Here is a 16,071-nt window from a genome sequence, read left to right as displayed (position 1 = left end):
ATCCAGAGCCTTGAGGAACTCCGGGCGTATCTCATCCCCCCCTGGGGCCCTGCCACCAAGGAGTTTTTTGACCACCTCGGTGACCTCAGTCCCAGAGATGGGGGAGCCCACCTCTGAGTCCCCAGGCTCTGCTTCCTCATTGGAAGGCATGTTAATGGGATTGAGGAGGTCTTCGAAGTATTCCCCCCACCGACCCACAACGTCCCGAGTCGAGGTCAGCAGCGCACCATCCCCACCATATACAGTGTTGACACTGCACTTCTTCCCCTTCCTGAGACGCCGGATGGTGGACCAGAATCTCCTCGAAGCCGTCCGAAAGTCGTTCTCCATGGCCTCCCCAAACTCCTCCCACGCCCGAGTTTTTGCCTCAGCAACCACCAAAGCCGCATTCCGCTTGGCCTGCCGGTACCTATCAGCTGCCTCCGGGGTCCCACAGGACAAAAGGGTCCTGTAGGACTCCTTCTTCAGCTTGACGGCATCCTTCACCGCCGGTGTCCACCAACGGGTTCGGGGATTGCCGCCACGACAGGCACCGACCACCTTACGGCCACAGCTCCGGTCAGCTGCCTCAACAATAGAGGCACGGAACATGGCCCATTCGGACTCAATGTCCCCCACCTCCCTCGGGATGTGGTCGAAGTTCTGCCGGAGGTGGGAGTTGAAGCTACTTCTGACAGGGGGCTCTGCCAGACGTTCCCAGCAGACCCTCACAACACGTTTGGGCCTACCACGCCTGACCGGCATCCTCCCCCACCATCGAAGCCAACTCACCACCAGGTGGTGATCAGTTGACAGCTCCGCCCCTCTCTTCACCCGAGTGTCCAAGACATGTGGCCGCAAGTCCGACGACACGAGCACAAAGTCGATCATCGAACTGAGGCCTAGGGTGTCCTGGTGCCAAGTGCACATATGAACACCCCTATGCTTGAACATGGTGTTCGTTATGGACAATCCGTGACGAGCACAGAAGTCCAATAACAAAACACCGCTCGGGTTCAGATTGAGGGGGCCATTCCTCCCAATCACGCCCTTCCAGGTCTCACTGTCATTGCCCACGTGAGCATTGAAGTCTCCCAGCAGAACGAGGGAGTCCCCAGAAGGTATGCCCTCTAGCACCCCCTCCAGGGACTCCAAAAAGGGTGGGTACTCTGAACTGCTGTTCGGTGCATACGCACAAACAACAGTTAGGACCCGTCCCCCCACCCGAAGGCGAAGGGAGGCTACCCTCTCGTCCACCGGGGTAAACCCCAATGTACAGGCTCCAAGTTGGGGGGCAATAAGTATACCCACACCTGCTCGGCGCCTCTCACCGGGGGCAACTCCAGAGTGGTACAGAGTCCAGCCCCTCTCAAGGAGATTGGTTCCAGAGTCCAAGCTGTGCGTCGAGGTGAGTCCGACTATATCTAGCCGGAACCTCTCAACTTCGCGCACTAGCTCAGGCTCCTTCCCCTTCAGAGAGGTGACATTCCACGTCCCAAGAGCCAGTTTCTGTAGCCGAGGATCGGACCGCCAAGGTCCCCCGCCTTCGGCCACCACCCAACTCACACTGCACCCGACCTCCTTGGCCCCTCCCATAGGTGGTGAGCCCATGGGAAGCTAAGTAACACTGGTCTGACCAAAAGAAAAAAAATATTCAGACATGAGCGTCAGTAGGCTTTGTACCCTAGGAGTCAAGTTACCCAAAATATTCTATAACATTTCAGTAATTATTTATTGCTCTGATGCTGATCATTCAGATCATAAAATAGGTAATTACAATAGCATTTGACAAGAAGAATTTATAATTAATTGCAGAATTATGGTATTTGCCATAATTTTTTAGATATTATCAAAAAATCATTTGAGGGTTCCTCCAGAGTGCTTTGTTCTCTTGCATGATTTGGCTCAAAAAGCAATCAGCACATTGTCATCTCATAACGGGCTTATGTTTCGAGTTTGGTATTATTCCATCCAGCTGGTTTAGTTCTGGACTAGGGGTTCTTAACTTGAAGTCCGTGGACCCCCTAGGGGGTCCATGGGTGGGTTTCAGGGGGTCCGTGAGGGTCAGATTAAAATGAACAGTTAAGTTATGTTTATGTGAATATTTTTGGGGGGTCCGTTACTCAGAAAAAGTTAAGAATCACTGCTCTAGACCTTCCTCAAGAACCTGTGACTCACAGACACACAGCCATCATCGAGACATCAATGTTTTAGGTATCTAGTGACCCGAAAATGTCGAGATCTGTCAAAAACTGGAGATTGAAATTTTTGACAAATCGAAAGCTTTTGCTCCTCCCCTATAGATGATAGATTATGGTGGGGGAGGGCGCAAAGCAAAAGCCAAAAAAAAAAAAAACATATTTTCATAGAGATGAAGGTTTAAAATTAAAATAAACACTTTTTAAAGAAAAATAATTAATAAATTAGACTTGGGGAAAAAAAGACATAATGTAAAGTAATTACTTGGTAGTTTTTTTACCTCTTCTAAACCTCTGAAGGTATTTCACAGTGGAGTTACCAACAGATGTCTGCTAACACAGACTCCATCTACTTCCTTTTATATTCTAATGTATTTACTCTTCTCAAAAATTTGTCATACTGGTAACTTTTTTCTTGTCTAAATAAAGGCAGGATGTGTATTCTTTTACCTACATTCTAAATTTCAAGTCATCATGATTCGGGAGATTTCGTGATGAGTGAGTCAGTGGTATTTGGCTTTTATATATATAGATCTATTCTTCTCGAAAATTTATCAAGCTTGTAACTTTTATTGTATCAATAAGGGCAGGATGTGTATTCTTTTGCCATTTGTTTGCCTGTTATTGGGTCAGGACATTGGATAGATCAACCTGACCTTGCATATTTATGTAAAAACTCATTAAAACTAACTTTCTTTCCTCTGGACAAAAAAAATACTTTTCTAACTTTGTAAAGGTATATTCCATGCTATTTTAAAGGAATTCTCAATTCTGGTCTCCTCTGACCATGGGACCTTAATAATAATAATAATAATAATAATAATAATAATAATAATAATAATAATAATAATAATACATTTTATTTATATTGCACCTTTCTTCCAGCTCACTCCCATAGGCCTTCTGTGTGTTTTGTCGTCTTGTTTTTATTTATAAATGTATTTTGTCTTTGCCACTCTCCCATCAGGCAGCAGCTCATGAAGCACTTGAGCCCAGTTGATGTCTGCCCAGTCTCCCCAATGTCAGCAATCTTTAGCTTGTGACTCCTTCAGAGATCTCAGAAGTTTCTCAGTGACCTTTCCTTACTTGTCTTCCTCGGTTTTTGTGGACAGTCTGCTCTTGCAGATTTACACCTCTGTCCTACTCTTTCCATTTCTTGTTGATTGATTTAACCAGGTATTCAATGACTTGGAGATTTTCTCATCTCCATCCCCTGACTTGTTGCTTGTTGTGTTCTTTTCTCTTCATTGTTAGGTCAGACCTCCTTACTAATCAACTGACCACAAGTTGGACCTTTCAGATACGATCAACAGAAACCCCATGCAGATGACCTCCATTGAACTAATGATGGGACTTCTAAAGCCAATGGGCTGCACTAGTGATGTGTCACAGTGAAGTGGTGAATACTGGTGAGATACATTCATTTGTATTTTATATTTCTAATTAATTTACACCACTCTGCAGAGATCTGTTTTCATTTTGACACTGTTTTGTCTTGGTAGAGTATTACATTACTCTACTTTTCCCCTTTTGTATTATTAATATGTAGCCTTTGTCAGACAAATCTCACAGACTTACCAAGGTATTATAGCATATAACTTCTCCCCACTTACCCTTCTTCATCTATAACCTCAGGCAATTAGGTGTAGTAAAAGACAAGCAGGAGTTAAGTTACAATTTAAATAATGTATTATTGATAATATTCATAAATAATAATAATATGCAAAGTATATTTGAATATTGGCAACCATACAACCTGATAAATGGTGATGTGTAGTTTCATGCGGCACACAGACTTGTTAGTTACTTAAAATGTCTCTAGTTAAGGCATCATTGGTGCTCAGCTTTCTTCAGAACAGGCCACGTTGCCTGTCTCAATATGGCTGCCGAGCTGCGTTCTTCATTGTGTTGTCCTTTTCAGTTCATGGTGTGTGAGAAGGTCTTTCATCAGTTTGGTAAGAGAGACAGAGCTGGATAAAGCAAGCAAATGTATAGATTCTCTGTCCAACCCCTAGAGCCAATAGGGCGTCATGGTACTTAAAGGCTTTTGATACAAGCCATACTTCAGACCAATGGGGGGATAGAACACCTCACACCTGCCCTCCAAACCATATGTTAAGGTAAAGCTTGGCAGTTAGGCAGCCTGGCTTTCCTACGGGGGTTGAAAGAGTTCAGCGAAAAATTAGTCAAACTTGTTTGAGGCATTTACCCCCAACCTTGTCATAAAATTACAAAGAGACTCATTCCTAAAAGCGGAGGAAGGGGTTCTTAAACCATGAAACCATTGCTGTTATTATCAATAATGTAACACTAATATTACATTGCTTTTTCTAAGTTACAAATAAAGACATACAAAATATTTATCAACTTGTATGCAAAATTTCACATTACAGCAGAAAATGAAAGTTTTTTCTGTTGTCAAAATTGACAAATTAATTCAAATTGCTTTAATGTTTTACAATAAAATGTGAGAAGAGGGTAAAGACTTTTTATAGGTCCTGCAGATGGTGATGCCCAGGATTTTTAACATAAATGTTACATTTTTGCTTGTTCTTTTTTTTTTTTTTTTTTTTTTTTTCCAGTCCTCCGTTTTTTTTTCTTCATCAGTCTATGGATGGACAGCATAGGTTGATGAACAGTCTGCGTTACTGTGAGTATGGTTGTGTGTGTGACTGTGCCAGGTGATTGACTGGCACCCTGCTCAGGGCTGTGTCCTGCCTTACACAGGGTGCTGCTAGGATAGGCTTTGAATTATTAGAATCCTAAGGCAAAACAAGAAAGTTCAAAACGTTTATGATGTCATCATCATTACAGCCTCTTCATTTTTTGTCATTTTACTTTATGGCATCTTTCTAAAGCCATTTTGCAGAGCTAACCTAAACACTTACCTGACATTAAAGAAGGCCTTTATTTTTGAGAATCACAGAGAAAAGATTGTGCCACCATGTACAGTGTTTCTATGTGTGTGGTGTTTGAGGTGTGATGTCTTATTGACACAGGCTTTTAAAATGTGTCTAATGTCTGAGGCTGGTTCTTCGTGCCTCGACATGACCCATCATGTTAAACTGGTTTCCTTGAGACACCAAGCTAAATTGAGATGAAACATGAGCCTTGGCATGAAGTTGCCAGCAATGCAGTTGGCAAATACCACTATGATGCTGTCTTGCAGTTGGTCTTTTTTTAGCTTGGCCCACTGCCAAGGAATGTGGTTGGCATTTGGAAGGGCATCTATAACAATTAAAAGCTTGCCAAAACAAACAAAAAATTACTCTCTTAAAAAAGATAATAATGGAGGAGGCTGTTCCAATATATACCAACCTCACATGAAAGAGAGAAAGCTTTTACAGGAAAACGATACTTTTCACGTAACTTCAGAGATGTTACAATATTCATAATTAATAATTCTGAAAAGGTATGGAACAGAAGCCTGGATAAGTAAATTTGTGATATAACCACAATCTTCTCCACTTTCCACAACTCTATGAACCTCTCCAATGCCAGGATTATATCCAAAACTTGCCAATTGACACATAGCCGGGCTAATCAGCCTCAGCACTGCAGAAGTAAATTCAAAGGGCTTGTAGTTTAATGCTTGCTGTCCACACCAACATCCCATTACTCAGCACAGGCTTCTTAATGTTGTGTCTTCCCAAGTTGCTAAACCCCTTCTGATAGTCTGCAGATGCCTGAACAACTTGACACTCTCTCAGGTTTGATTGACATACTGTATGTTAGAACCTTAGAATAACAGAAAAATGCTGAGGAAACAGGCCATTGAGTCCGAAAAGGCTCACTAATCCTATCCACTTAATTCCTCAGAAACAACATCAAGTTGAGATCTGAATATCTCTGAAGACATACAGTCTACTACACTATTTGGTAAGTTGTTCTATCCTTTCATGATTCTCTGTGTGAAGACCAACCTCCAAATGTTTGTGTGAAATTTATCCATAACAAGTTCCAATGGCGTCCCCATGTTCATGATGAACTCATTTTAAAATACCAGTCTAAATCCACTGTACTAATTTCCTTCATAATTTTAAACACTTCACTCAGGTCACCTCTTAATCTTCTTTTGCTTAAACTGTAAAGGCTCAGCTCTTTGAATCTTTCCTCATAACTCATCTCCTATAACCCTGGAGTCAGCCCAGTCGCTCTTCTCTGGATGTTTTCTAGCGCTGCTATGTCCTTTTTGTAGCCTGGAGACCAAAACTGCACCCAGGACTCCAGATGAGGCCTCACCAGTGTGTTATAAAAATTGAGCAGAACCTCCTGTGACTTGTACTGCACATATCAAGGCGCTATATAACCTAATATTCTGTAAGCCTTCTTAATGGCTTCTGAACACTGTCTGGCAGTTGATAGTGTCAAGTCCTCTATGAAGCCTAAATCCTTCTCATAAGGTGAACTTTTGATGTTCAAACCGCACATTGTGTATTCAAACCTCACGTTTTTACTTCCTACGTGTAATAATTTACATTTACTGCCATTAAATTTCATCTGAAACAAATCTGCCCCAGCCTGTCTACCTATCTTAGTATCATCTGCTAACTTAACCAGCTTGTTATTTATGTTCCTATACAATTCATTTATATATTAAAAATAGCAGTGGCCAACAGCACTGATGAGGTTCCTCACACCATCACCTTTTCCTTCCTGTGTCTGCACCCATCTACACACCACACCCTGAACTCCCACTTCTTTATGTTTGATGACCAACCTCTCATGTGGCACCTTATCAAATGCTTTCTGAAAGTCCAGATAAATAATATCATACACTCCACTTTGATCAGATCCTTTTGTTGCTCCCTCATAGAATTCCAGCATGTTAGTAAAACACGACCTCCCTCTTCTGACCCCATGTTCAGTAAACTCCTGTCTTTGTCAGGTGTTGCACGATCTTATCCTTAATAATTCTTTCCATTAATTTTCCTGTGATGCACATTAAGCTGACCTATAGTTGCTTGGATCTGCCCTGTCACCCTTGTGACGGATGACCAGGACCCATGCCCGGCCGGGAAGCCCCTTCAACACTGGATCCGGGGGAGCAGCCATGAGGTGCACTCTACGTCCCCCAGAACACTTGGTGGCAGGCCACCTGGGTTACATCGGGGCCATTACCTTGGAACATTGGAGTTCACCCTTGTTGGGCTCCTTGGCCCGGGGGAGCTGCAAGGCTTCCTGAGCCCGTGTGGGCAAGCAACGCAGCCACACACGGAAGTGCAACCTAATTTAGGTTAATTACACATGAAGCACTTTCAGGTGGGCTATAAAGGGAGCCTACAGCCACTGCTGAGGCCGCCAGAGTCTGGAGGAGGAGGACGCAGCTACCTGAGAGGAGTGAGGGAAGTGTTTTTGCTTTTGGGTATTTTGAGGACTGTGTAGGGCTAGTGGGACACGGGGAAGACATGTCCCACAGTTGAAGAAAATAAGCCTTCTTTTGTTTATTTTTCACGTGCCTTCTGGTATCAGTCTGTGTCCGGTCAGCACTGATATAGCGCCTTTCACACCCTTTTTATTTAATGGGATAATATTTGCCATTTTCCAGTCCTTCTGAATTTCTTCAGTGTGCAGTGACTTCCCAAAAATATGTGTCAAGGGTTTGTACAACTCGAGAAGAACTCGAGGGTAAATGTAATCTGGTCCTGGTGATTTGTCTGATTTCAATCTGTTTAACCAAATTTCTAAATCATTTTGCAATAGTAAATTTGTACTATTTAATGCAGTCCTCATCTTAGTAAAAGTTAAACAGAAACTGTAGATGACAAAGACATCAAATATGTTTCTCCTACTTGATTGTTGTTGTGTCCATTCTTATTCCAAGTACTTCAAAGTGTTTCAGACTCTGAACAGGTGATGTACTTCTGGTTTTACAATAGGAAAGCTGGTAGTCTGTCAACAAGTGGAAGAATGTGCTTATTCTTTAGACATGTGATTTCCAGTAAAACATTTGAATTTACATAAGCAAATAGCTCTGGCACTGACAAGGAAACATCTTCTCTCATCTTTTAATGTTTTCATTGTACATAGCATTTTGTAAATCCTAATAACAGAGCACAGTGTAACGTTATTTGGTGGAACCCTAAGGCAGTAAAATAGGATTTAATGCAGGAGTTAGCCAGGATACCTTCCCATCAGTGATGCACACTTTAAACAGTGCTTCTATGTCCTTTTTTGTAGCCTGGAGACCAAAGCTGCACACAGTACTCCAGATGAGGCTTCAACATTGCATTATAAAATTTGACGACAAGCGACAAGCAAAACACGCAGCTTGCCAGCAGCAAAAAGCCAGCAGATGATCCGACCACTTCTCCTTGCGTGCGTTCAGCCACCCTAAACCCCGCCCCCATCTTCACAATTTTGCAGCCAAGAAATAATATATGGATGGCTGCCCCAAACCTTGCTATGGCTCTTTGTCGAGTTTGTGACTATATATATATATAAATATATATATATATATATATGTCCATATATTCTATATATATCCATCCATCCATTATCCAACCCACTATATCCTAACACAGGGTCACATGGGTCTGCTGGACCCAATCCCAGCCAACACAGAGTGCAAGGCAGGAACAAAGGAGCACACACTAGGGACACTTTAGGATCGTCAATGCACCTAACCTGCATGTCTTTGGACTGTGGGAGGAAACCCACGCAGACACGGGGAGAACATGTAAACTCCATGCAGGGAGGACCCGGGAGGTGAACCCAGTTCTCCTAACTGAGAGGCAGCAGCGCTACCACTGCGCCACTGAGCCGCCCTATATACAGGGTGAGGCAGAGAGGACGTAGATTTTTTACAAAATCACAAAATTGTTAATTTTTTCTTACAAAGAAATTTATTGAAAGATTTGAGTTCATATTGAAATAGCATTTGACAAAATCAAGTGTGGAAAACAACATTTCCCATGTGGTGTCCGTTATCACTGATGCATGTCTGAAGACATTCATGGAAGTTGGCCTCCACTCTTTTCAACATCGCTCTATTTGAGTGACTTCCACGTGAATGGCTTCCTTCAGTTTCTCCAATGTACAGGGCTTATGCTCGTATACATGTGCCTTCAGGGGACTGAGGAGGCCAATGAATGTCACCAAACCTGGAAATGAGGTGACCAGAGAAGAGAGGGCGAATAAAATCCATTGATGCTCTAGATGTGTGGGTTGTCGCCCCATCCTGTTGAAACCACACACGGCGGATGGGTATACGTTTTCGTCATAATTCAGGTAAAACGAAGTTGTTTATCTCGATATAGCGCTCCGAGTTCATGGTAACAGCATTTCCATTATCGTCTTCGAAAAAGTAAGAACCAACGACGCAAGTTTTGTCCATAGCGCACCAATAGAGCCATAGGGCTAGTCGTACGCTTTCCACATTTTCAGGGGTACATGCCGTTCATGTAGCCCCCAGCAGTCTTTTGTTCATTAGTGTACCTCATGTACGAAGTGCTTTGACCCAACGTAGGATAGTGTAATGAATGGGAACAGCTTTATTTCTGTGGATATTGAAATGGCAATAAAACTCACACTGAATTGTGGCAATAGATTGGTTGTTATTGACAAAATAGTCATACACAAAAATGCGGTGTTCTGTCGTCCATGGCTCCATGGCTTCAACTAAAAAGAAAATAAAAAAATGCTAAGACTTCGCGAACCTAACGCCACCTACTGCACATCTGTCACTCCACCTAGTGGTGAGTTCTAGCCATTTCAAAGACGTCCGTCCTTTTTGCCTCTCCCTTTGTGTGTATGTATATATATATATATATATATATATATATATATATATATATATATATATATATATATGTACAGTACTGTGCAAAAGTTTTAGGCAGATGTGTAAAAATGCTGTAAACAAAGAATGCTTTCAGAAATATAAATAATGATTGTTTATTGTTATCAATTTACAAAATGTAAAGTGAGCAAACATAAGAAAAATCTAAATCAAATCAATATTTGGTGTTACTACCTTTTGCCTTCAAACCAGCATCAATTTATAGGTACACTTGCACACAGTTTTTGAAGGAACTCGGAATATATATATATATATACTAGCAAAATACCCGCGCTTCACAGCGGAGAAGTAGTGTGTTAAAGAGGTTATGTAAACATATATATACATAAACATATATACATATATATATCTATCTACATATACACATATATATATATACATATATACATATATATATATACATATACACATCCACATATATATACATATATATATATATACACATATCAACATATATATACACATACATATACACATACATACATACACACACACATATGTATATATATATATATATATATAATATATATATATATATATATATATATATATATATATATATATATACACACACACATACAGACACATATAAATACATATACATATTTACATATCTACATATCTACATATATATATACATATCTACATATATATACACATAGACGCCATATAAGGTCTTCCTTTTTCGTTGCTTCGCCAAGGAAGGAGCCTTTTTATTAAATCCAAGGGTTCTTCGCTTGTTTTTGTGTTTGTTTATTACGATTGTTATAGTTCAGTTTGTATACGACGTTGTCAGTTCAGCACTCAGGTTGTAATATGACCAAGCTGTGCAAGCTTACTGTTAAGAATGCAACGTATAGTTGTACAGGAGAAAAGCAATCTTGCCTCAAATCAATGGCAACCTTTTGTAGGTCTGTGAACTTAATTTAAACTTTAGGTTTACACGGTGCTTTGTTTCCGAAGTACCTGCACTCATGAATATGTCTGTATGCGTCAGTCGCTCAAATCCCCGCGCTTCACACCGGCAAAGTACTGCTTTTAAATTTTTATTAAGAAGAAAAGAAAACCTTTTAAATTGAGGGAAAATATATCAATAACAATTTGTTAAGGATCTGTTTTTTTGTGAAGCTGCCTTCACACAGCCTCTCCGCTGTTTTATAAACGAACGCCATATAAGGTCTTCCTTTTTTGTTGCTTCGCCAATGGAAGCAGCCTTTTTATTCAATCCACGGGTTGTCCGCTGTTTTTTTGTTCGTTTATTACGATTGTTATAGTTCTGTTTGTATACCACGTTGTCAGTTCAGCAATCCGGTTGTAATATGACCAAGCCATGCAAGCACACTCTTGAGAATGCAATGTATAGTTGTACAGGAGAAAAGCAATCTTGCCTCAAATCAATGGCAACCTTTTGTAGGTCTATGAACGTAATTTAAACTTTAGGTTTACATGGTGCTTTGTTTCCAACGTGCTGCGTTCAGTCAGTTCACGTGAGCCACTGTCTTGTGTGATGTTGCGATGTTCATGGCTTTATTTAATGTTAGCTAAGACCTGACACTTAAAAGTTTCTCGCTACAGCAATTTTTAATCCGTTACAAAGTCATCCAAAGTCTTGTTTATACCTCGTGTCTTCTCATTAAACTTGTATCTCGCGAATATGGTATTGCAAACGGCAGCGGGAGCGTTTCTATAAACTTAATTTAAACTTACGTTTTACACCGTGCTTTGTTTCCGCAGTATCGAAGTGATCACTCGTGCTGCATTCAGTCAGTTCACGTGAGCCGCTCTCTTGTGTCTTCTCAATTGTGTAATGAATGTTTTCTTCAGCGCTTTTTGCGGCTCTTCCTTGTTTTCAGATCACGTGATTACGTAGGAGGCGTGATGACGCGATACGCGACTCCGCCTCCTCCATTACAGTATATGGACAAAAAAGAGGTTCCAGTTATGACCATTACGCATAGAATTTCTAAATGAAACCTGCCTAACGTTTGTAAGTAAGCTGTAAGGAATGAGCCTGCCAAATATCAGCCTTCCACCTACACGGGAAGTTGGAGAATTAGTGATGAGTGAGTGAGTGAGGGCTTTGCCTTTTATTAGTATAGATATATTTATATATATATGGTTGAAATAGTTTACTGTCAAATAATGCAATGCAGAAAATGCGTACTCTTTGCATTATTTGACAGTAAACTATTTCAACTATTCTATGATCTGCTTCTCGCAACTGAAAGAGGGCACCGTGGCGGATGTTAGCCGACTTGCTGACCAACCACAAGCGTTACCTGGTAGGTAACCACCCATACAATCAGATTGTGATTCAGACTACGAATGCCGTGAAAATATATATATATATATATATATATATATATATATATATATATATATTGTGACCACGAGGGTGCTATTACTCCCCAAACAACAACTTACATTAGTCCAGCAACTCAAAAGACTTTCATTATAGTGTGGTAAACACTTTCCTTTAATATTTCCAGCCTGCCCTGCGGGGTGCACAGTCCAAAGCACAATAAATGAATACAGCACTATGTCTTCCCTTACACATCCACTCCTTCTGGAAAGCTTTATCCTCTTCCTCCCAATTCTGTCTCTCTGAATGAAGGAAAGCAGCCGCTTTTAAGCTGTACCTGGGACTACTCTAGGTATCTCGTTAAGGGGGTCTGGAATCACTCCCAGGTGTGGTGAAAGCCCAAAGTAGGACTCTGAAGCTCCCCCTGGTGGCTGCCATGGAACCCAACAGTGCTGTGCCAGACTCCAACTACCTGGGAGCCTTGCAGGGATCCGAGGTGCTGCTGCAACCCAGGGTGGGCTGCAATCTAGCGGTCAATGAGAGGCAGTGCCCTGTGTACATCTGTTCTCCTGGCCATGACAGGTCCCCAAGCATCCATCGAAAAATAAAAGTTAAAAGCAGATGGAAAAAAATCTACAAAAATGACTAAGAGCAAAAGATCGAGAGAGAGATAACAGAAATCAGTTCCAAAGATATTGGTGTGACTCTCTATTACACATATCTTTAATTCTAGTGTTTCAGGATTAATACAAAAAAGTATTAATACTGGTTAACTTAAATAAGGGAGTCACTGACAATCAGATACACTAGTAGTTTACAAATTGCTGGTTTTAATTTCAGTATAAAACTTCATTCAGCCTAGAAAATAGTTGTTTCTGAAAACAAAATCCTCAAAAGTAAGACATTAATAAAGCATCATCAAATCATAAGTAATACTGTTGTATTTAATGCACTCCTCATCTTTGTAACGGTTAAACAGCAACTGTAGGTGATAAAGAAATCAAATATGTTTCTCTTACTTGTGTGTTATTTTGTCCATTCTTACTCCCAGCACTTTAAGGTGTTTCAGGCTCTGCACAGCACAGGTGATGCACATCTGGTTTTATAAAAGGGCAGCAGGTGGTTTGCCAAAAAGTTTAGGTTGCAGTTCTTCTTTAAACACGTGATGTCCAGTAAACCATTTGAACCTACATAAGCCAATTGCTCTCGCTGTGACAAAGGAAAATCTTTCCTGATCATTTGATATTTTCATTGTAAACAGCATTTTGTATATCCAAATTACCACAACAGAGTTTTAAATTAATTTGCATGGCCAGACCCTAAGTGATCAAATTTGGATTTGATGCTGGAGTCTGCCAGAACACCATCCCATCAGCGATGCACTTGTGAACAAATCCAAGGAGACAAATTAAAATGGTGAATTAGCCTGACAGGAACATGTTTGGGGTACATGTGGAACATGGAATGCCTTAAACAACCTTCACCCAAACCAAGTGAGGTCTACATGCAAGGCTGAGGTTCCATGAGAAAGTACTTTGAATCTCTCAGTCACCCGGCTCTCCCTGTATTATTACATATTATTTCCTATGCATTGCTGTAATCTATACTGTGTGTATTATTAATTTTGGGTGCCATGGGAATTCCACCCATGTCTGTTTCTAGAAAGTTCTTCAATATGCTTATCCTGAAAAGGCTCAAAGCATCAGTCAACCAGAAGCTGTGAGAGGACCAGGCAGGGTTTAAGAAGGAATGGTCATATATGGTCCAAGTTTCCTCTATTAAGATCATTGTTCAAAAGTCTTTGAAGTGAAGCTTGTCACTCTATGTATGTTTCGTGGACTGAGATAAGATGTTTGACATTCTAGACTGAGATGTTGTTGATGCTATGAGATTCCCCAGAGAGCTTCAAGGGTTAGAACAAGAGTGAGACAGGGTTGCTCTCCATTGACTGCATCATGAAGATGGTGAAATATGCAAAGAGAAATGGTATCTAGTAGACATTGTGGAGTCACCTTCATGACCTTGACATTGCTGACAATATCATACTCCTGTCCAATAACATTCAGCAGATGAAGAAGAAAGCCTCATATCTATTTTTTTGTTTCAGCCCAGTTGGAGCTCAACATCTACAAGGGAATAAACATTTCTTCTGAGGGTCAATGCTGACTGTGCCTGAGGAAGAATGCCCTAAAGGAAGTTGACTCTTTCACTTATCTTTGAAGCACGATGGACAAACAAGCAGGAACAGATGCAGTTATAAAGACCCAGATCAGCAAGGCAAGGGTAGCATTCATCCCACTGAGGATCATCTGGAACTCCAAGGAGTTTGGCTAAGTCACCATTTTTATTCAACACAAATATCAGGTCTGCCCTGCTATATGCGGCAATGACATGTAGAACAACAAAGGCCACTCATTCAGCAATCCAAAGCTGTGGCAGAGAACCCATTGGTATCCCTTAGATGAGGAAATCCTGAAAGCAGGTGGAGGTGGCTTGGTAACACCTTGATAAAGCCAGGCACCAACATCATAAGCCAGGTGCTAACTTGGAACCAGCAGGAGAAGCGCACAGAGAAACACTTGATTCAAAGACCTTGACACAAATATCAGAGATGGTCATGGGAGTTGGGTTAGCAGTGCTGTTTTACAACTGCATTATGATGCTGCAAAGTATTACATGATCAGATCATTTTGGAAGCCAGAGTGGGTCTCAAAGAGTTTTTTTGTTATTATTTTTTTTATTTGAAGAACTAGGGGGCTCCGTCCCCTGCTTGCTTTGCTCGCCAACCAACGGGTTTGGTTAACCAGATATACAATTTAAAGGGATTGTTATTTTCATGGGAATTGCTACAAAATCATTATTTTCATTTTTCCTTTAAAACTTGGAATTAACTTTTCTTCAAGATCGCATTGCATTTTGATTCCGTGTTTGGACTTACATTGTGACAACACAACATATAACTGTGAATGAATATCGTTTCTCTCTCTCTAATAAATTTTCGAATGTGATTTGTTAATTGTCATTGCAAAAGCTATTCTCACAGGAAACTGTAAATGTTTTAATACGAATACAATACAATACAATACAATTTATTTTTGTATAGCCCAAAATCACACAAGAAGTGCTGCAATGGGCTTTAACAGGCCCTGCCTCTTGACAGCCCCTCAGCCTTGACTCTCTAAGACAGCGCTTCCCGATTCATTTTACCCTCACACCCCCTGTGACGGACGAGGCCAATTTCGCACCCCCTTGTGGAAATGCTCACCGAGCTTTGATGGCTTCAAGTTGGAATTGGAAAATATTGAATTGCAAAGCACGCACTGCAGTCTGTCTACTCCATCAATAATTGTTTTGGTAAAGCCATACTCAGTGTAATCCTCCTTCCATTTTCTAATTTTTTCACGACTAGCCATGATTAAATGAACGGTAAAAAAGTAAGAGTGAAGCGACTGTGACTTATTGAGGCAGGCAGGCGAGAGCACAATAGTACGCGGGCTCGATGTAATGCGTATCAAGTCGATCTAAAATGCGCGGTCACATTCAAAAAAATATAGCTTTTCAAGTTCTATTTGGATATAAGTAGGTTCTATTTAGCCGACAGAAATATCTTTGGTAGGAATGTAAGTTGAATTTAGTCTTTAAATTTCTATGGTGAAGAAAAATTTATGCAATGATGACTAAATTTAGCTTTCATTCCTACCAAAGATATTTCTGTCGACTAAATAAAACTTACTTATATTTAAAATTTAAATAGAACTTGAACAGATATGATAGTTCATAATACCCAGGCA

At 40.8% G+C, this 16,071-nt stretch overlaps 1 protein-coding gene across 7 annotated transcripts in view; it reads right to left on the bottom strand.

The window, feature by feature from the left end:
* Positions 1 to 13,362, bottom strand: part of LOC114644948 (uncharacterized) — a 427,949-nt gene extending 414,587 nt beyond the window's left edge. For 2 of the 7 annotated variants that reach the window (XM_051925796.1, XM_051925798.1), the window contains exon 1: positions 13,300 to 13,360. In XM_051925796.1, the coding sequence (XP_051781756.1) occupies positions 13,300 to 13,319 (20 nt within the window). In that variant the 5' untranslated portion in view covers positions 13,320 to 13,360. Of the gene's footprint in view, positions 1 to 13,299 lie in introns of all 7 variants that reach the window. The other 5 variants (XM_051925791.1, XM_051925790.1, XM_051925795.1 and 2 more) reach the window with 4 other exon arrangements.
* Positions 13,363 to 16,071: the final 2,709 nt, after the last annotated feature.

This window comes from Erpetoichthys calabaricus, chromosome 4 (assembly GCF_900747795.2).
Source record: "Erpetoichthys calabaricus chromosome 4, fErpCal1.3, whole genome shotgun sequence".
NCBI lineage: Eukaryota > Metazoa > Chordata > Cladistia > Polypteriformes > Polypteridae > Erpetoichthys > Erpetoichthys calabaricus.
This window is presented reverse-complemented; position numbering and strand designations above follow the sequence as displayed.